The sequence below is a fragment of the Prionailurus viverrinus genome, chromosome D1, assembly GCF_022837055.1.
Source record: "Prionailurus viverrinus isolate Anna chromosome D1, UM_Priviv_1.0, whole genome shotgun sequence".
NCBI lineage: Eukaryota > Metazoa > Chordata > Mammalia > Carnivora > Felidae > Prionailurus > Prionailurus viverrinus.
This window is the reverse complement of record NC_062570.1, coordinates 59331030-59348934: the sequence shown is the minus strand read 5'-3', so window position 1 is coordinate 59348934 and position 17905 is coordinate 59331030. Positions and strand designations below refer to the sequence as shown.

General features: G+C 56.8%; 1 protein-coding gene across 4 annotated transcripts in view; it reads right to left on the bottom strand.

Moving 5' to 3' along the window:
* Positions 1-991: 991 nt before the first annotated feature.
* ARAP1 (ArfGAP with RhoGAP domain, ankyrin repeat and PH domain 1) overlaps positions 992-17905 on the bottom strand; it is a 66374-nt gene continuing 49460 nt past the window's right edge. For 2 of the 4 annotated variants that reach the window (XM_047824057.1, XM_047824060.1), the window contains 20 exons: positions 16623-16757; positions 14183-14318; positions 13809-13911; positions 13070-13265; positions 12747-12798; positions 12470-12633; positions 12111-12323; positions 11732-11837; positions 11151-11298; positions 10976-11062; positions 10820-10888; positions 10397-10514; positions 8921-9034; positions 8545-8690; positions 7987-8019; positions 4352-4434; positions 3532-3582; positions 3307-3370; positions 1905-2054; positions 992-1604 (listed from right to left, as the gene is read on the bottom strand). In XM_047824057.1, the coding sequence (XP_047680013.1) occupies positions 1587-1604; positions 1905-2054; positions 3307-3370; positions 3532-3582; positions 4352-4434; positions 7987-8019; positions 8545-8690; positions 8921-9034; positions 10397-10514; positions 10820-10888; positions 10976-11062; positions 11151-11298; positions 11732-11837; positions 12111-12323; positions 12470-12633; positions 12747-12798; positions 13070-13265; positions 13809-13911; positions 14183-14318; positions 16623-16757 (2186 nt within the window). In that variant the 3' untranslated portion in view covers positions 992-1586. Of the gene's footprint in view, positions 1605-1904; positions 2055-3306; positions 3371-3531; positions 3583-4351; positions 4435-7986; positions 8020-8544; positions 8691-8920; positions 9035-9129; positions 9265-10396; positions 10515-10819; positions 10889-10975; positions 11063-11150; positions 11299-11731; positions 11838-12110; positions 12324-12469; positions 12634-12746; positions 12799-13069; positions 13266-13808; positions 13912-14182; positions 14319-16622; positions 16758-17905 lie in introns of those variants that run through there. The other 2 variants (XM_047824058.1, XM_047824059.1) reach the window with 2 other exon arrangements.

Sequence of the window (17905 nt, the reverse complement as noted above, 5' to 3'; positions counted from 1 at the left end):
TGGACAACAGTCTTGGCTTAGCTTCAGGCAGGCAGAATGGTCATTCAATCTGTCAGCCTGGCCTGGAGCAGCCCGGTTAGGGCAGGATAAGAGTGGGAGACTCCAGGGGCTTAGCCCCAGCCTGTGAAACTGACCAGAAAACCCATTCCAGTCTGGCATCCACCTCCCCTTCTCAAGAGACAGGAACAAGGAACCTGGAATCCAGGACCCCAAGACCCCATCCATATACACAGGCCTCCCCAGGGCTGGATCACATGAATCAGAGATCATGTGACCCATCTCCACCCTGTTTGCCCAGCCCCACTGGCTGAAGCTAAGGCTGGGAGGTCAGCCTGTCTGCCTGCAGGGCCCCTGGAGAGAGGCCGTTAATGAGGCTCCAGGCAGAGGCAGGAATGTGGTGTCTGGCACCTTCCCAGGGAGTCCCAAATAGGTCTCTGAACAGCTCGTTATCTCCCCCACTTGCCAGGGCCTTGTCTTCCTGGAGGAGACAACCAGGCAGTGCCCAGTGAGGACAGCTTCCTGGTGCAAGGCAGGGCCCTCCTCCAGAGGGACATGCACAGGGATAAAGGGACACTTCTTCCTAATTTAATAAAGCTCCTGTGACTTTGTGACCTCGTGTTTCAGAGGGGCTGGTGAGGGGCTGCCCTGGGTCATTCACATGGCACACTCAGGCCCTAGCCCAGACTCTAGACTACAGCAGGGAAAGGAGCTTGGTCCAGCTGGGGTCTGTCCTGGCCAGGGTCAGGACCGGTATTCCCCACCCTGACTGGACAGGCATGCACTGGGGTGGCATGGAGCTGGGCCAGGGCTCTGCCTGGGGCAGGAGGGAATGGCTAAACAGCTCAGAGCCTGGAAAGAACAGGGCCCACGCCCCCCCCCCCCCCAACTTCAGGGTACTAGGCACTCACCTCTGGGCCTCCTGAACTCCTGTCCCCTCCTACACTGGAACACCTGAAACCCCCAACCAATCACAGGCTTCAGCACCGTAGGATAAAATATACAGATATATTTATATTATCAAAAGGCCCCCAAAGTGGGGAAGGGGCACCAGGCGGCCTGGGCCCTCCCAGTCAGCCTAGACCAGAGGAGGCTCCTCAAGTCCCCCAGCCCCAGTTCTAGGCTATAGAGAAACTTACCCAAGAGCTCCCTCCCTATCCCAGCTGAGTGTTCCTCTAGAGCATCCACTTTTTGCTGTTCTGGAGTTTGTGACAAGAGGGTGGGCTCCCTTCCAGCGGGGGCCCCAGGGCTTCGAGCCTCTGCAAGGATGGTGGTCCTCCAGAGTTTCTGAATGATGCACATCCCATCTCTCCAACCCCTCAAACTCAGGGTGGGTGACCCTGGAGGGGGGAGCAGGCCAGGCCAGGAGAAGCACCCAGACAACAGATGAGGGGTCCTCCTCAGGCAGACCCTGCTGCCCCCCACTTCCTGGCCAGGGAACCCCATGTTGCAACCAGGATGTGGGATGTGGGGTGCGGCTTCCTCATGCATCCCCTGCTGGTTCACAACAGGCACGCAGGGCACGAGGGTGTCTGAACAGGAAGGCTTCAGGGCGGCAGAGTCTCAGAGCCAGGGGCTGGCTTCTGCGCTCAGACGTTGCGGAGGAGCTGTGGGAAGGTACAGAAGCCCAGATTCCATAAGCACTTTGTGAAGGTTCACAGGGACCAGCGGCCCTGCTGAAGCTTCTGCAGCTGCTCTGTAGTGCTGGCTTGGGAGTGCTCAGGTCAGCCGGGGTCCCCAGGGCCAGGTAGAGGGGGGGCTCCTGAGAGCTACATGAACCAAAAGAGCCCGTCAGGACTGCTAGGAGGCTGGAGGGAGGGGGCCAGGGGGCAATCGGGTGAGTCAGGTGGGAGGCGGGCAGCAGCCAGGTCCCAGGGCTCTGCCCATAGGGATGGAAAACTACTCACAGAAAGGGGGTCCGCAGCAAAGGCGGCCACACTCCTTCGCATTTCGTTCTCACTGCCGCGCAGAGGGATCAATGAAACACTGCCCAGCCGGACCTCAGGCACTGCCCGGGATACACGGGAGGGCTCCGAGGGCCACACCAGGCCGTCATGCTGGGGAGCAGGGGAAGAGGAGGACACTCAGCTCACCCAGACACTCAGCTCCAGATCCACCCACCCTTCCCAGAAACGCCTCCAGCTATGATCTGAGGTGACCCTCTCAGCTTTGATCCCAGTCAATATGAGAAGCAGCTGTTAGGAGAACATGACTGTATCCCTGGCAGAACCCAGCCAGTTATGTTACTCAACAACCCCCACCTCCAGGTCCACAAACAAACTGCTCCAAGAATGCAGCACCAAGAAAACAGTTCTAGAGGAACATGTGTGTGCTTTCTTTCACCAGGAACCAACAAAACTATAGAATCTGCCTGTTTCTCTTTAGGCTTGACTACCAGGAAGCTCGGGGCTAAAAGAACTCAGCCCACAGCCCTGGCACCATTCTGTCAGCCTTTTCCCTAAACAATTCTGAGCTCTGGTTTAAAATCTGTGGCTTAAGTCCAACCCCTCCCACTCCCAACCCCTCACCCCAGCCCTGCTCTGGCTCCAAGCCCCTCCTAGCCTGTTCCCACCTGGCCCACTGCGGCAGCCACCTCACTCCTTCAGCCTGTCCTCCCCTGCACGCTACATCTAGAACGAGCCCTCTCAGACGCAAACTTGCACACCACTTTCTTGCTTAAAACTCTCCCTGAAAACTGCTGACTAGGTCAAGTTCAGCTCCCTTGGCATGGCCTTCAAGGCTCTTTCAGATCTGGCTCCTGAATCTCTTTCCAGTGTCAACTTCTGGTACTCCTGGCTTCTCTTTACACCCCACTGGGCAATCTGTGGTTCTGTTGCCATGCCTTTCAATAAACTGTTCCTTCTGCCTAGAAGCCTCCCCGACCTGCCCCCGCCCCCCCACCTCCAACCGCCTTTGCTTGATGAAGGCTTCCTCATCCTCAGACTCAGCTCCTATGACACCCCCTCCCTGCTGCCTTCCCTCCACACCCACCACCTCCAGCGGGTAGGGTCCCTGGGCTTTTCTCTATCTCCATACACTGACCACATTGGGCTATTTAACAGGCAACTTCAAGGTCTGTTTTCCTTTCTACATGGGGAGTGCCTGAGGGCAGGGGTCTGCACTCTGTCTCTAGCATGCCTGGTTTGGGGTTGCACCAAAGTGGACTCTAGGGAGGGTTTGCCGAGTGAAGAAAATAATTAAAAGCAACTCAAAATCTCCTTGATGCAATTGATGCCCTATGCAGTGAAGAAGCAAACATACCCATTCTCCATAATGGAAGCCTCACGGGACCCCACCCTGAGCTGGTACCTGCACAAAGAGGAAGGTGGCAAACCACTCCCGGAGCTCCATCTGTGTCTCACAGCAGAGGTACCTGCGGGGCGGGGCAGGGCACGGATCTGGACACTGCCAAGGCTGAGCAGCCTGCCTGGCTCCCCAGGCAGGGTGCATATATGGACAATAAAGGGACCCAACCAAAGGGAACATGCAACCATCTCTCCCAACCTGGGGTCTCAGGCCAGGGCCCTTACTCACCACTGCTGCTTCTCATGTTTCTCTGTCTCGTGCACCACTGTGAAGCCCCAGCTGCAGAGGAGGGGCAGATGGAGTCACTTGCCAGCCCACAGAGGCCTCCCAGCCCAGGTGCCCGGGACGGAGCCCAGAAGCCTGGGCCAGAGCCGAGGGGCACAGTTCAGGGCCTTCTTGCAAGCACGGCACATTCTGGCCACAGCCTCTTCCTCTCACAGCTCACACCAGCCTCCCATGCCCACCCAGGCCTGCCCTAGTCTCTTGGCTCCCTATACCCATGCCACCCCACCCAGGCCTGCCCTAGTCTCTGAGAGACAGCTAGGCACAGCCAGCAGATGAGAGGAGAAAGTCAGAAAACCAAGTCTGGTGGCTGTAATTAACAACAATAATAGTGGCTATGCATCACTTTTCCACTTAAAAGCATACCACAACCACCCTTTGAAACAGGTGCACCATTATTTTCCACATTCTACACATGTGGGAAGTGAGGCACAGGAAGATCCCTGAGGTAGTCAGTGACAGGATTTCAATCAAGGCCAGTGGTTCTCAAACAAGAGCAAACATCAGAGTCGCCTAAAAGGCTTGTTACCATACAGACTGCGGGCCCCACCCCCTAGGATCCGTGACTCAGCAGGTCTGGGGTGGGACCAAGATGTGGGCTGCTAACATGTTTCCAGGTAATGCTGAGGCTGCTGGTCTGGGAGACCACACCTTCAGAACCATGGTATCAACCCCTGTCAAGTTCAAAGCCCCCACTGTGCCGCAACCCCACCCCACCCCCACCCCAATCTGTTCTGAGCTCTCCCAGGCCCCAGCCCCGGCTAACCAGGTGGGTGGCCGGAGCTTCTTCTTCACTCCCAGGTAGACTTTGAGACTCCTGACGGGCCACTCCTTCTCAGGCCGGTGACTCTGGGGTGGGGGCAGGCAGAGGGATGACACTTCAGTCGGTCAGGGCGGGAATTGGGGTGACTGGGTACCTCCCTCCTCCCTCTTCCCACCCCCCATTTGCATCCCAGCACAGGGAACCTCCTGACAAAGCCCTTCCTGTTCACAATCCAGCCCAACTAACCTCCCCACTCCCCCCAGGTTTCTCTCCCTGCAGCAGCATCAGACAGTCAACCCTCAGTCCCCGAGGCAGCCGTTCCAGCAGGACGACCAGGGAGTGATTTTCAGTCCCTTCCTGCTGCCCTACAAACTGGAGAACCGACTTGTAGCATCAGCTGAATCAGTTTGTCTATGGAGGGAGAAGTCTGCACCTCGCCCTCTAGCACCAAACTGAATGAGTGTGTATGATCTGAGAGCCTCGGTTGGCTGCTTGGGTCTGTTTGTCTCCGGTTATAGATTCCTCGCCCCTCTCCACCCCACGGAGGATCCAGGGTTGACCGTGTGAACAGAAGACCTGTGGGGTCAGCAATTACTAGCTCTTTGGTTCCACAAGGGGAAGGCTAATGACTCAAGCTGAAGCAGAACTGCTGTTTGGTAGACCAAAGGAAGAACTTTCCAGTGGTCTAGGTCAGGAAGCAAGAGACCGATGTACTGGGGAGGGGCACCAGATCACTGACATGCTCACCTCTGGCCCCCACCTCTGCATATGGGTCTGGGGTTGGAAGGAACAGGCTGGCTCCGAGACAGAGGTATGGGAGCAATGACCCCCAGGGTAAAGGCTAATTGGAAGTCAAGCTAATGAGCCTTCCTTCTGCTCTGGGAGCCACTTGCTCAAAGCCCTACCCCCACCAGGCTCCCGGCACCAGTAGGGCACCAGGATGGATGGTAGGGGAGGGGGACTCACTTACAACCAAAACTGGGGGTCAAAGTTTGAGCCACCTCCACCCTGTTTCCACCATTGCTCCTAGCCACCCCCAGGCATGGCTCCTCAGCAGGAACAAAAAGAAGGGACTAAGGGATGGCCAGGGAGATGGAAAGTTTCAGGGATTGGTAGACTCCCTGTGAGGCTGCAAAAGGATGGGCTGCCTAGATAAGTGGAGACTTGGGTGCTGTCACAGGGAATGTGGTTTAAGAGGGCTTACTAGAGACCTTTTACCTTGCTTTTGCCCTGATCCTCTCTGAGGACCAAGTGCCCAAGGGGGCCTGGAAGAAACTGGGCTGTGGACAGGGAGGAAACCGGGCAGTGGGGTCGGAAACCAGGCTGTAAATAAGGGGTGGGCAAATACAAGAAAGAAACCTCCAAGCCAGCAGGAAAGAAGCAAGGCTGAGAGTGCTGAAGAAGTCAGACTGCAGGGTGGAAGGAACCAGGTAGTGGAGATGGAAAGACTTGAGACAGAGGTTGCAAAAGAAGTTAGGCTGTAGACATGAAAACAGCAGGCTCTGGGCACGACAGAAGAAAGGACGTGGGGAAAGCCATGTTGCAAGTATGGAAGGCAGCAGGCTGAGGGAATGGAAAGCAGGCTGAGGGCTCGGAGGAAGTTGAGCTGTGGGTGCCAAGGAGGGAGAACTAGAAGCAAGGAGTAGATGAGTTGACAGTGGAAGGAACAGGCTCGTGGGTGTGACAGAAACAACGGTTCCAGTCAGGGCGTGGAGAGAATTGTGGGAATCAAGGAATTCAAACCAGGCTGTGGCTCCCTGAAAATTCGAAAAAACAATCCTCAGGCCTCCACTCCCTCAGGCTCTGGTGTGTGTGATGTATGCGCAGCACGTGTGTGACAGGAGTATGGCTGAGACAGGAAGGTTGAGGGGGAGATTTGGGGAGCGAGGGGTACATCAGACAACGCAGGACTTCGTTTCTAATCAAAGAGCTCATGTTTCTAGCATTGCTGAGGTATGAGGTCACTGGAAAGAATAAAATTCACCCCTTGATGCTCAAAGACCTCTGCTGGAGCCAAGACTGTTCTAGAATGTGCCTTTCCCAGGTGCTTCAAGGTCTTTAACAATGGAAGATGCCCAGGCCTTGGCCTGGGTATTCGCATATCCTGAATTGCTGGGTGTTGCCCCAATTTCAAATATTCTGTTCTGTTCCTCCATAAAATAGCAAATGCCGGAATTACCAACACCTCAGTAGCCAAACCACACCCTCCTGGGGCTTCTGTCAGGGCAGAGGTGTGGCTGCCATTCAGAGAGCAGCACTGATCAGCTCCGCCAAAGAGTCCCTGTTTCCTGTACTTCAAGGAATAGAGAGCTCGAGCTCTGATGGGCTACCTAGAGATGGCCTTAGGCAAGGCACTCGAAGCCTGTTTTCTCACCTGTGAAATGGGGATAATACCCCTCCTCCGGAGGACGCTAGTGGAGGACATGTCCTAGTATGTGGAGGGCTGGGCACCAAACCCGGCTCACTTAAACATTAGATCTTTTTCCTTTCTCTAGTTCTCGTGCCATTTCCCCTCCATGCTAAGGGATCAGCAGCTGCTTTTTCAGGTGCCCTCAGCCACCCTCCTTCCTCTCTGCCCACAATGATGGTCTTGCTCCGCTCCAAGTACCATCATAAGGAGGGCATCAGGGAAATAACATCCCAGAACCAAGGGAGACTGAGTGGAGGGGTGAACAGGTCCAGAAGTAAGTAATCACAGAGGGAGCAAAAGAGAGAAGAGGAGGCATTGCCTACAAGGATCTGTAGGAGCCCAGGCTGCATTAGTAGAGGTATAATGTGCAAAGAGAGGGAGGTAAGGATCCTGGTCTATCTGCTCTGCTCCCTCCATGACAGCTAGCCCTGCCCAGTGTCCTCAGGAGAGGCAAGGGACAGGAAAGGCTGGAATCACTGGTGAGAATAGCTATGGAGATCCGGTTAGACCCTTGGATTGGAAATACATTTCTGCTGCCCATTACTACAGCGCATCTATGCTCTGTGGCCCCTAAGCATCGCTGGAACCCACAGGGGCATCACAGGTGGCAGATTCTCAGCTGAACTTGAGCAAGGGCCTTCTCCCGGCAAAACTATCCCTCTAGGGATAGGGCAGTCCCAAGGGAGGAGTGGATAAGCTCCCCTCTCCCAGAAGTGTGCATGTAAGGGTTGACAACCAGCCAGGGAGGCTGAGCAGGAACTCCTACCACAGGTGAACTATACCACAAGCCCATTTAGTCTCACCCCAGCATTTTAGGATCAGGGTAGTCGCATGGGCATTCTGATAGTCTTGAAACTCTCTCCATGGTTGGGACAAGGATGGCTCCAGGGGTGGCAGGAGATGAGGGTCAGAGCTCTAATTCAAACCTAGGGGCCTCTCTCTGATACTGGCTCCACAGCCTCCACACCTAGTCTTTTGGAAAACTGTAAAGCATCACACTGATGGGGGCTCAACCTTCTTGGGAAAAGGACTCTGGGGCATGGGTGGGGATGAAGGACAGGAGCCCAGGACACAAGCCCAAAGACGGGAGCCAGTGCTGATAGGCAAGAGGGCAGGGAACCATGCCTGAAGGTAGCGAAGAGCTCTGGCTGTGTCCCCAGGCTCCCGCCAGGCTCACTTGGCCCCCAGGTGGTGTAAGGCAGCTAGCAGTTGGCCCACAGCTACTCACGGTCTCAGGGGCCCCGCTCCATGGCCTCTGGCTCTGTTTGATAGAGGATCAGAGTTATGGAAGAAGGAGGTCCGGGTCCACAGCCAGGACAATGTGTGTGGTGGTGCATGGTGGGATGTGGCAGGTATGTGCAAAAGATGTTGGGGGCAGGGTGCCAAGACCTGGGAGGCCGCCTGGCATGTGGACAGAGTGGGCATGAAGGAGTACAACCTATGAAGTGACAAGATGTGCATGGGCCACGACGGGGGCTGTCACCACATAGCATGTTCTTGTGGGTGCCGTGACAAGGCACAGGCACAGGTGAGACAGCATGAGCCTGACGTGATGGCACCAGAGACTAGCACCTAGTGGGGCTACAGGGCACAGAAGAGCGGCCACCGAGGGCCACAGCAGAAGATTCCTGAGAGTCTATAGCTCTCCTCCACCACTGTGCCACCCCAAGACCCCGCGATGGGGTTGCTCCCACTGGCAGACACTGGCGAATGTTTGTGAATGGGTGTGTGAGCACACTTGGGTACAGACGCTCATTGCAGGGCACGACCCCCTGGGGTCACTTACCCGGACCTCCTTGTAGAGTCGCAGGCAGCTGCTGTTGAGGATGAAGTATCGGTCGTGAAAGCCACCTGAGGGCAGGCCCAGGCCCAGGAGGCTACGGTCCTCACGGAACTTCATCATGCCGTGCTTGGTGTCGCCTACGTGGCTGGCTGGGGGAAGACCGGAGTGGGCGTGGGCTGCACCAACTCCCTGCCCATGGATACAGACACCCAGGGGAGCATGCCAGGATGAAGGAAACTGCCCCAGCCTGCCCCAGCCACCAAAGAGGCCTGCCCACATGGCACTCTCTGCCCAAGCTGCTCCTGCCTGGGCTTCAGATGGAGGGACCCACCAGCCTGCCCAGCCCTGCAGGCGCCACCCACCCAGGCACACCACCTACCCAGGTACAGCAGCATGGCCTCCATGGACTGGTGCTTCTTCACCACCAGGTAGCTGTCCGTGCCCAGCCCGTGCAGGATGGGCAGCACCTTCTCCGCAAAGTGCAGGGGGCGCTCTGGGGGGAGGTCACACCCGCTGTTACTGAGGGACCGAGGGCTGGCACACCCACATATCACCTACACGTAAGTGAGCACCACTCCCGCCACCTACCAGCGCCACAACACATCACCATCAGGACTACCCTTTCCACGCTCGAGCTTCAGGTCTGACACAACTGGCTGGGACCAAAGCTGTTCCAACCGAAGCCAGTGATCTTTCCCGTGTCCTCGTTGGGGAAAACACCACCTGCCGAGCCATTCAAGCCAGAAACACAGCTTCCTCCCCCTCTTCCCTCCATATGTTAAATCTCTTTACTTCTGTCCATCATTGTTGCCACGCTGGCCCCTGTTACCATCTGTCCTTGGACTAATACTGTGGCCTTCCGAGGGGTCTCCTGCATGTGCTCTCACTCTACTCCTCACCTCTCCCTACCCAGTGGCAAGTAGCAACCTCTCCAAACTCCCAGTCACTAGCCCTTCAGGGGCCTTGCGTTGTTGTCGGGCTGGGTGGCCGCCTCTGCCTCTGTCTTCAGTCCCACCCCGTGACACAGCCCCCTCACTGTCCTTATCTCTAGCTCCTCAAAAGGGTGATGTCCATGGTCACCACAGGGCCTCTGCCTGTGCCGCTGCCACTGCCTGGAGACGCTTTTCTCCCCCTTCACCAAGCAACTCCTACTCTTCACCTCCTAGTGTAGGGACTCTGTAGCCAGAGACCCTGTTACAAGCTCTAGTGGCCACTCAAGGCAGTTATCACAGCCTCGGTTGTATGTTTATTGCTGTGGCCACAGGATTAATGTCTATTTCATGCGAGACTTACCCCCATGAAGGGGAGGGGCTGTGTGTCTGGCACTCAACAAATAACAGTAAAACAAATGGACAGATACACCCTCATTGTCCACTGCCATTAAGACCACCCTTCATCCTAAAATGCCTTTATCACTGCCTTCACCACCAAGGTTCCCTCACAACACTGTCACAACCACCCTTAAAAACACCATCCCACCCCACCCTGCCTGACCCCTCTTGCACGGTCATCACCACCTACTGCCCCCTTCAACACGAATCCTATTATCAAATTCAGCATCGCCACCCTGGCAAGAACAGCATTCTCACTGACACTGAGAAAGCACCGTCACAGTTGATACCATCAACCTCCTTCCCATCAGCCACATTATAGCCATCACCTCAACTCCCCCCGGCCCCCCACCATGCCACCACCACCATCATGGAGGTGACAGTGTGGAAGCAACATCTATCATCCAAGACTCCCTTGACCACCACTGTTGCCACGCTGTGGGGTAGGGGAGGACAGACTGGGGCAGCAGCTCAGACAAGTACAGGCCACACCATACCCTGCACAAATCCTGGTGGCCACCTACCTGCCTCCTCCCTCTCATTGACCTCAAAGCAGGTCCAGTAGTCCCTCTCCCTGATGCCCACATTCCTGCGATCCAGGATCTCTAGGGTGAGCTCCTCAGCTGTCATGGCTGCTGGGATCTGCAGTGGCCAAGGAGGAAGAGGTCAGCCTACCCTGTTCCTGCCCCTGCTCTCCCACAACCTTGCTGTGATCCAGGGGCCGAGCCCACCCTTCGGGTCCTGGGATACTAGAAGGGTGTCTCTAAATGGTTCTGATGACCACCGTCTGGGGAGGAGGCAAAGAGACAGGCCCTGGCACCAGCCAGACACAGGTCCAAACCAGGGCTCCCCTTGGGATAGAAGCCCTGCTCCCCTGGTCACCTGAGCCTGTGCCTGGCCCAGCCTGACTTCTCTGCTCCTCTGGCTCCTAGGTCCCTAGCTCTCACCTTGATATGCTGCTCGGTTTCCGCCTTCTTCTCCTCCAGGTACACTGTGCAGATGAAGTCACCGGCATGCTGTGAAAAGACAGGGCTCAGCTAGAGGCGGGGAAAGCAGGTGCAGGCAGCTATCCCGAGCACCCTACCCCAGGCCCAGTCTTTCACCTGGGTCCCGCTGGCAGTGCCAGCCACACGCATCTTCACAATGGCAGTGATCTCTTCCCGCTGCTTCCTCAGCTCTTCCTCATCCACCTGGGAGGAGAAAGACACAGGAACAGATGATCACTGCCACCCAAGGGGCCCGTCCCTGCCCTCCAGTGCCCACTGGCGGGGGACGCACGCTAAACACCACCACATAGTGGCCGATGAGGTCTTCTACCACACGGCCAGCCTTGTAGTCCTGTCCATCTGTCTGGAAGAGCGTGGGTCCAAACACAATAGCCAGGTTGTGCGTGTTCATCTGGTTTGTGTCTGAGAAGCACTGGACGCTGGACAGGGGAAGACAGAGCCCTGAGTGAGAAGTCCAGCCCAGAACCTCCCCACTTCACCTTCCCAATTCCAGGCAGGTCCACAACTGGCTCCTGGAGGGAGGCCAGGGAAAGTCCTGGTCAGAGTGAACCACCAGTTAAGGGGAGATGGGAATAGTCTTTCTGGCCATGCCGTAGGTCCTGGGGAGGAACAGAGCTGGGAAGCTGGGAGAGTTGGCCAAGGTCCCCTGGGTCCCAGGTGAAACCACCTCTATTCTCCCACCCTGCAGGAAGTAAGTTGGGAGACAAAGGGTCCAAGATCAGGGCACATCAAAAGTCCACATTCAGTTCCCAGGCCTACCTGGTTCTGTGGGGAGGGCAGTCAGCCAGGAAGGAGTAGAAGAATCTTTTCCACCCCAACCCCCCAGAGCCATACAATAATAATGTTCCTCACCAGTACAGGTGGCTGATAAGGGCCTTCACTGTGGCTCGGTTGACTGGAGGCAGATGTGCCAAGAGCTCTCTGTATCTGGAGACTTTCTCCTCCTCGTCCTCAATCTCTGGGTGGGGGGAAATAGATCAGGTCAGGAGGCCCCCCATAACCACCTCCCCTGTCCCACCCTTCTGGCTGCTCTGCCTTTCCTCCTAGGTGAATAGCACTTCCTGTATAGAGTGACAAGGGAAGGAGAAGCAGAGGGAGTGGGGGGGGGGGGCTTATCCCCTGGGGCATGCCTCATTGGATGGGAAGGGGAGGGGTGGGAATTTGGAGATAGGAGTGGACAAGTCAGCAGCACTAGCCTGGGTCTCAGGCTGGCAAGGACTACAGGGCCCACCTGAGGCCTCTAGCCAGGCTAGGCGCTGGGCGCGAGTGAAGAGACCATCGGGCAGGTCTCGCAGGAAGCGCTTGAGTGCTGAGGAGACATCGTCTACATGCTGCTCGCCCTCCTTGAGGCGCACAGACCGAGCGTCCTGCCGCAGACTCTCCAGCAGCCGCTGAGTCTTTGATGTCTGCCCACACTTGCGGTAGATGCCCTCAGAAGTCAGGCCTGCAGAGGGGGTGGCACTGAGCCGGGGGCGGGGCCTCGCAGCTAAGGTCAGAGGGATCCTGGGAAGGCGGGGTTTGGCCGGTGGTGGGGAGACGCAAGAGGTCAGCCTCCCTGGGCGGGGTCTGTGTTACAGGGGCGGGGCTCACCACACTGCGTGATGTAGTCTATACAGCGGTAGACGATCACTGGGATATCTGAGTCTCCGAGCTGCTGCTCCGACAGCGTGTCCCCGGAGCTGGCCGCTGCTTTCTGGATGGCCCCCAGCCAGCCTGTGAAGTCCAGCCGCCGCTCCCCCTGGATGTACAGCGTCCTGGGTGTGGGGGGGATAGTCAGTCACTTGGGAGCCTACCCCTGCCCTACCCCTCCCAAGCCTGTCAGACTGCCGCGGGCTTCTCAGAGCCCCCCAGGGAGGCCAGGGCTCACCTCCTTCGCTCCACCAGCACCAGCACCTGGTTCTCGCTGTCCCCTTGGACGGCTGTGGAGGGGCCGGTCGAGGTAAGGCCTTGTTCATGGTCCCCAACCGACTCCCTCCTGAGGTTCTCTGGGCACATACATCCCTGGGACCCACCCACCAATACATGGAGTCGCTGAGATACACCCCAAGGGCAGGAGAGGAGATAAGAGGGCAGGCTGGCTCCTTCTGGCCAGGCCAGGGTAGAGTTCAGACTTCCAGGGAAGGGCTGGGGGCCTGGGAGCCCAGGATAGGGTGCCCTGGAAGTTGGGGGCCCAGGTCTAGGTCCACGCACAAAGCTCCTGCAGTTTCCGAAGTTGGAGCGGCTCCTCACAGGGCCCCTCTGGGAAGACAGCACGGAGCTCGGAGCCAGTGAGGGAGAACCAGCCCTCCTGGGCCCGCTGTAGGCTCAGGCCAGCTTTGTAGGGTAGGCGCCCAAGCCGCTCAAAATCCCGGGCCAGCAGATCTTCAGCCAGGGGAGGTATGAACGCCTGATGGGGAGGCCAGAGGAAAAGGGGAGGTGGCCAAAGAGACCGCATCAGCCAACAGCAATGCCGGCCTCCCCCCTCCCCCACCCCCACTCCTTGCCCCAGGCTCTTTGGCTTGTAGGCATATACCCATTTCCCACCTTGCTGCCTCCTCTCTTCCCCTGGGCAGGACCTAGCACAGTAAATAAACTCAGGTATCATGCCCCACTCATACGCACTCTTATGTTCCCTCCTCAGGAAAACGTTCCTAGACACCTTCAGGGATGCCCCTTTTCTGCCCTCTATTGTGGCACTGACCACAGTATTCTTGCTGTCAGGGACCCAGCTGTCTCCCCCATCAGCAAAGGAGCTATTGAAGAGCCAGGACCAAGACTGGTTCATCTGGGCTGCAGATGCTGACATATCTGGCTCTTGGCCCCAGAAGCCTGACCTATGTCTGCTCCCTCCATTCATGAGGCAGGAGAGATGGGGTACACGGGGTCAGCCGGGAGATCCCACCCCAGCCCCTGTCAGACTTCCCACACCTGTCCACTAACTCAGGCCCACCTTAGCAATGCACTTGACCCACTCACGAGCCAGCTCTGCACTCTCCAGACCAAACAGGTACAGCCGCTCTCCCTCCGTGTACACCTCAAAGGTGTGCTCAAAGCTGTAGATACACAGGTCAGGATTCAGGCCCACTCAACCCAGCCATGACCCACCCTGCCCAGCCTTGCCGCCATCCCCTGCCCCCTGCCCTTTCCCTGGCCCCATAAGAAGGGATGGGAAAGTCCTAAACTGGGGCCTCCAGAGACCCACAGGGTTTGCTCTGTGACCCTGGGAGGGTTCTGACCCTCTCTGGGCCTGTTTCCCTATCTCCTGAATGGGGGCTTGGATCTCACAGCAATAAGAGTCTGTGATTCTGCCCCAGGGATACTCACCCGTGGGTGTCAGGAGGGGGCACTGCCAGGCACACAATCTCACTGGCCCGAATCTCGCCGTTGGGGGTCACTGCCCGCTCATTCTCATAGTAGCTCAGGACCCCGTCGCTAAGGACACACCAGCGTCGGCTGAACTCTGGGAAGAAGTTGGGCAGGGGAGCCGTGAGGGAGCCCCTGCCCTCCCCTGAAAACCCCCTCTGTATCCTCCCTGGGCCCCGACTCCCACCTGACTCATGTCCTCTTCGTTCTAACTCACAAGCTTCCCCTGATTCCATCCTCCTCCCTGCAGCCTGCCGCCCCAGCCCAGCCCACGCCTCTCCCCTGAACCACTGCAGTGACTTCTTCATTGGTGCCTCGACTTGCTTCTTCCAAGATTCAAGAGTGATCTAAGTAAAACCAGACTCCGTCCTTCCCGTGCTCAAAACTTTGCCATGCTCCCCTTATCCTATACACCTCAGACTGGCATTCAAGGCCCTGCTGGGTCTGCCCCTACTCTCCTCTCCAACCACTTCTGGGCATATACCTCGCCCTTCCCACTTTTGCTCACCTTGTTTCCTCCACCCACACCCTCCATCCTTTAAGAACAGCCCATATGTCACAGAAAGTTTCCATGCCCACCCCATGCTCCCACCCTCCCCTGCCAGTGACACACATTGCTCTATGTTTCCTCCTATAATGGCACTGAGAAAACCGACAAGATCCCATAAAGGAACAGAAATGGGGATCTGGACCAGGAAAGGCAGGAGAAAGAACAGAATGTCAAGGCCACGCAGGCTTATATAGTTCGTAGCATTGAGCTTCACATTGGCTCAGAGCTTCCTGGCATCCAGGGCAAAAAGGATGACTCAAGCAGTTACATAAATGACATTATCAGGCAGAAGGAGGTAGACGAGGGGCAGTGCCCCAGGGGCAGTGAGGTGGTGAACAGCACAGAGTTCCAAAGAAATCTCTTTGGGTATTAGAGGGTGTCACAGAGGGGTGCTGAGGGACGCAGGGAGCAATGGTCTCAATAATGTTCCCAAAGCAGACACTGTCTCTTGTCCTATCTGCGAGGATATGCCATCTGCCCTCTGAGGGCAGTGTGTCCCAGAGTCTGCCCCCCAGGCTGGGGCCCTCCAGAAGCAGCAGCCCTGCGTCGGTCACTCTTCATCCTGTGATGTCTGCCAAGTGCCCACTGTGCTAGGAGCTGTTCTAGGTGCTGGGGCTACAGTGGTGGCCGAGAGGAGCTTATATTCCAGTGTGGCACAGAGAATCAATAGATACATCTATACGCAGACAAATTAACGTCAGATAAGTGGCACGAAGTTAGGGTAAAAGTAAATAGAGCATGCTAATTTGGGTAAAATGGTTATGGATGAAGTCTCTAAGGAGTAACATTTTTTTTTTAATGTTTGTTTATTTGAGGGAGAGAGAGTGAGAGAGCGCACGTGCGTGTTGGTGAACAGGGAAGGGGCAGAACGAGAGGGAAACAGAGGATCCGAAGTGGGCTCCACGCTGACAGCAGAGAGCCCAGTATGGGGCTCAAACTCATGAACTGTGAGACCGTGACCTGAGCCGAAGATGGACGCTTAACTGACTGAGTCACCCAGGCCTCCCTCTAAGGAGTAACATTTAAACAGAGACCTGACTCGGGGCACCTGGGTGGCTCAGTCAGTTAAACATCTGACTTCAGCTCAGGCCATGATCTCACGGTTGGCGAGTCCTAGCCCCTCATTGGGCTCACTGCTGTCAGCGTGGAGCCCCTGCTTTGGAATCTGTCTCCCTCTCTCTGCCCCTTCCACTCTTGCTCTCTCTCTCTCAAACATAAATAAACATTAAAACATTAAAAATAAAATAAAATAAACAGAGATCCGACTGAAGTGAGGGACTGATCGTGCAGATATTTTGGCGAAAATCATTTTGGGCAGGGGGCAGAGCAAATGTAAAGGCCCTGGTGGAAGTAAATATACATGTCTGAGGAACAGCAAGGAGGCCAGTAAAGCTGGAGCAGAGTGAGTGAGGGGAGAGGGGTCAGAAGTCACAGGGGAGGGCTGACTGGCAGGTCCTTGTGGGATATGGGAAGGATTGCGGATTGTACTCAGAGCTGGGGAGCAAATGGAAGGCAGAGAGGACGAAGGGGCGGAGCTCTGAGCTTAGCTCTGTCTGGCTCTAACTATCAGAGGCCCAGCACCCAGCAGGCGCTCAATCAAGGCTTTTATAGCCTAAAGGCACTCTAGCAGTGACTTGCTCCGCAGTGCCAGGCCCCACTCCCACCCCTATCGGCCCATTTATTAAGCATCTACTATGTACTAGAGACCACATCCTGGAAGCCCTCTAGGGTGACTCTGCCAGAGTATACTTGGCACCCTCCTTGGTCACCAGTGCAGACAGCCCTGGCTTCTCTGGCCCGGCCACCATGCCAGAACACCATGGCAAGAACGGGGTCTGGCCAAGCACCCACCTTCCCGGGCACGGCGGTCCTGCAGCAGCTTGGCGGCAGAAGCAGTCTTGTAGAGGAAGCCACTGTGGCTCACCGTCGGCAAGACAACCGAGTAGTGCTTTTCCAGAGGCTTCGCTGAATCCAGCCGAGGCACCTCTTTAGGGAAGGTGTTGGGGGGTGGGGTGTATGGTGAGGAACGGCTGCTCATGCTCACCATCCCAGGGTGTCTCCCCTCACCCCTGCCTGGGTCGAGCATCCGAGCTTACACTCAAGTCACCAGTCCTCTATCACCTTCAGGGTCTAGTGCCACATCCAGGGCTTTGCCCAAGTCATTCTCCACCTCCTCCCGCTTGTGCAAATTCCACCCTAGTTCCAAGGCCCAGCTCCAGTACCTTCCCTGCCAGGAAGCCCCCCAACTCCCCAACCCAGCCCACCCCACTCTCTCTGTTGAGGCACAGGGCTAGCACACTAGAATGAGGGGTCTTGGCAAACTCACTAACAATCCCCAGAAGGAGGTCTGTCCCAGACAATGCAAAGCCTAAGGAAGCAGCCCGGCTCCAGTCCGCTCCCAGCGGTCCCAAAGCTCAAGCCAGCTGGGTGGTCTCCTGTGCCTCCCTGGACACCTGGGCTTGCTCCAGCCCAGCACACCCCACCCACCCGTGGCCACGAGCCGAGCTCTGGCCGCTGAGCTCCACCCTCAGTCCTGGGATATGGCCCCAGAGGCCAGCCCCGGGCCATGACCGGCAGGGCTCACCCCCGCCATCCCCTCCTCACTCACCCGGAGAGTGATAGCCAAATGGGCCCCAACCCCAGTCTGTGACAGAGCCCCACCCAGACAAAGCAGCAGACAGGGCTGCCATTGTGGGCCACTCGCGCATAGAGAAATGCAACCCCCACACAGCAACTCAGCTACTCTGTACACACACAAACTCCAAAGCCCTCGACACCCCCAGGTGTGAGGAAACACAGATCTGCAGCAGCTCAGAGATGCCCAGACGGTGGCAGGCAGAAGGCCCTGCTGCAGGTCTGGGCGGGACCCACAAATCCAGAAAGAGATGCAGAGACAGACACAAAGGGACACACGTACGAGGGGGAAGCCAGATGCACAAATGTACACTGACATGCAAACCCAAACAGACCCCAAGTCACACGCTGTTGTAGGGCCCCTCAAGGAGCTGCTATCACAGCCCACGTGGTATGCATGTCTAACCCCACAGGGTGATACACCACTTCTGGCGACCCCCACCCAGCACCCCTTTCAAAAGGCCAGACGGTGGCAGCAGGGAGGCCCCATCCCTCGAGGT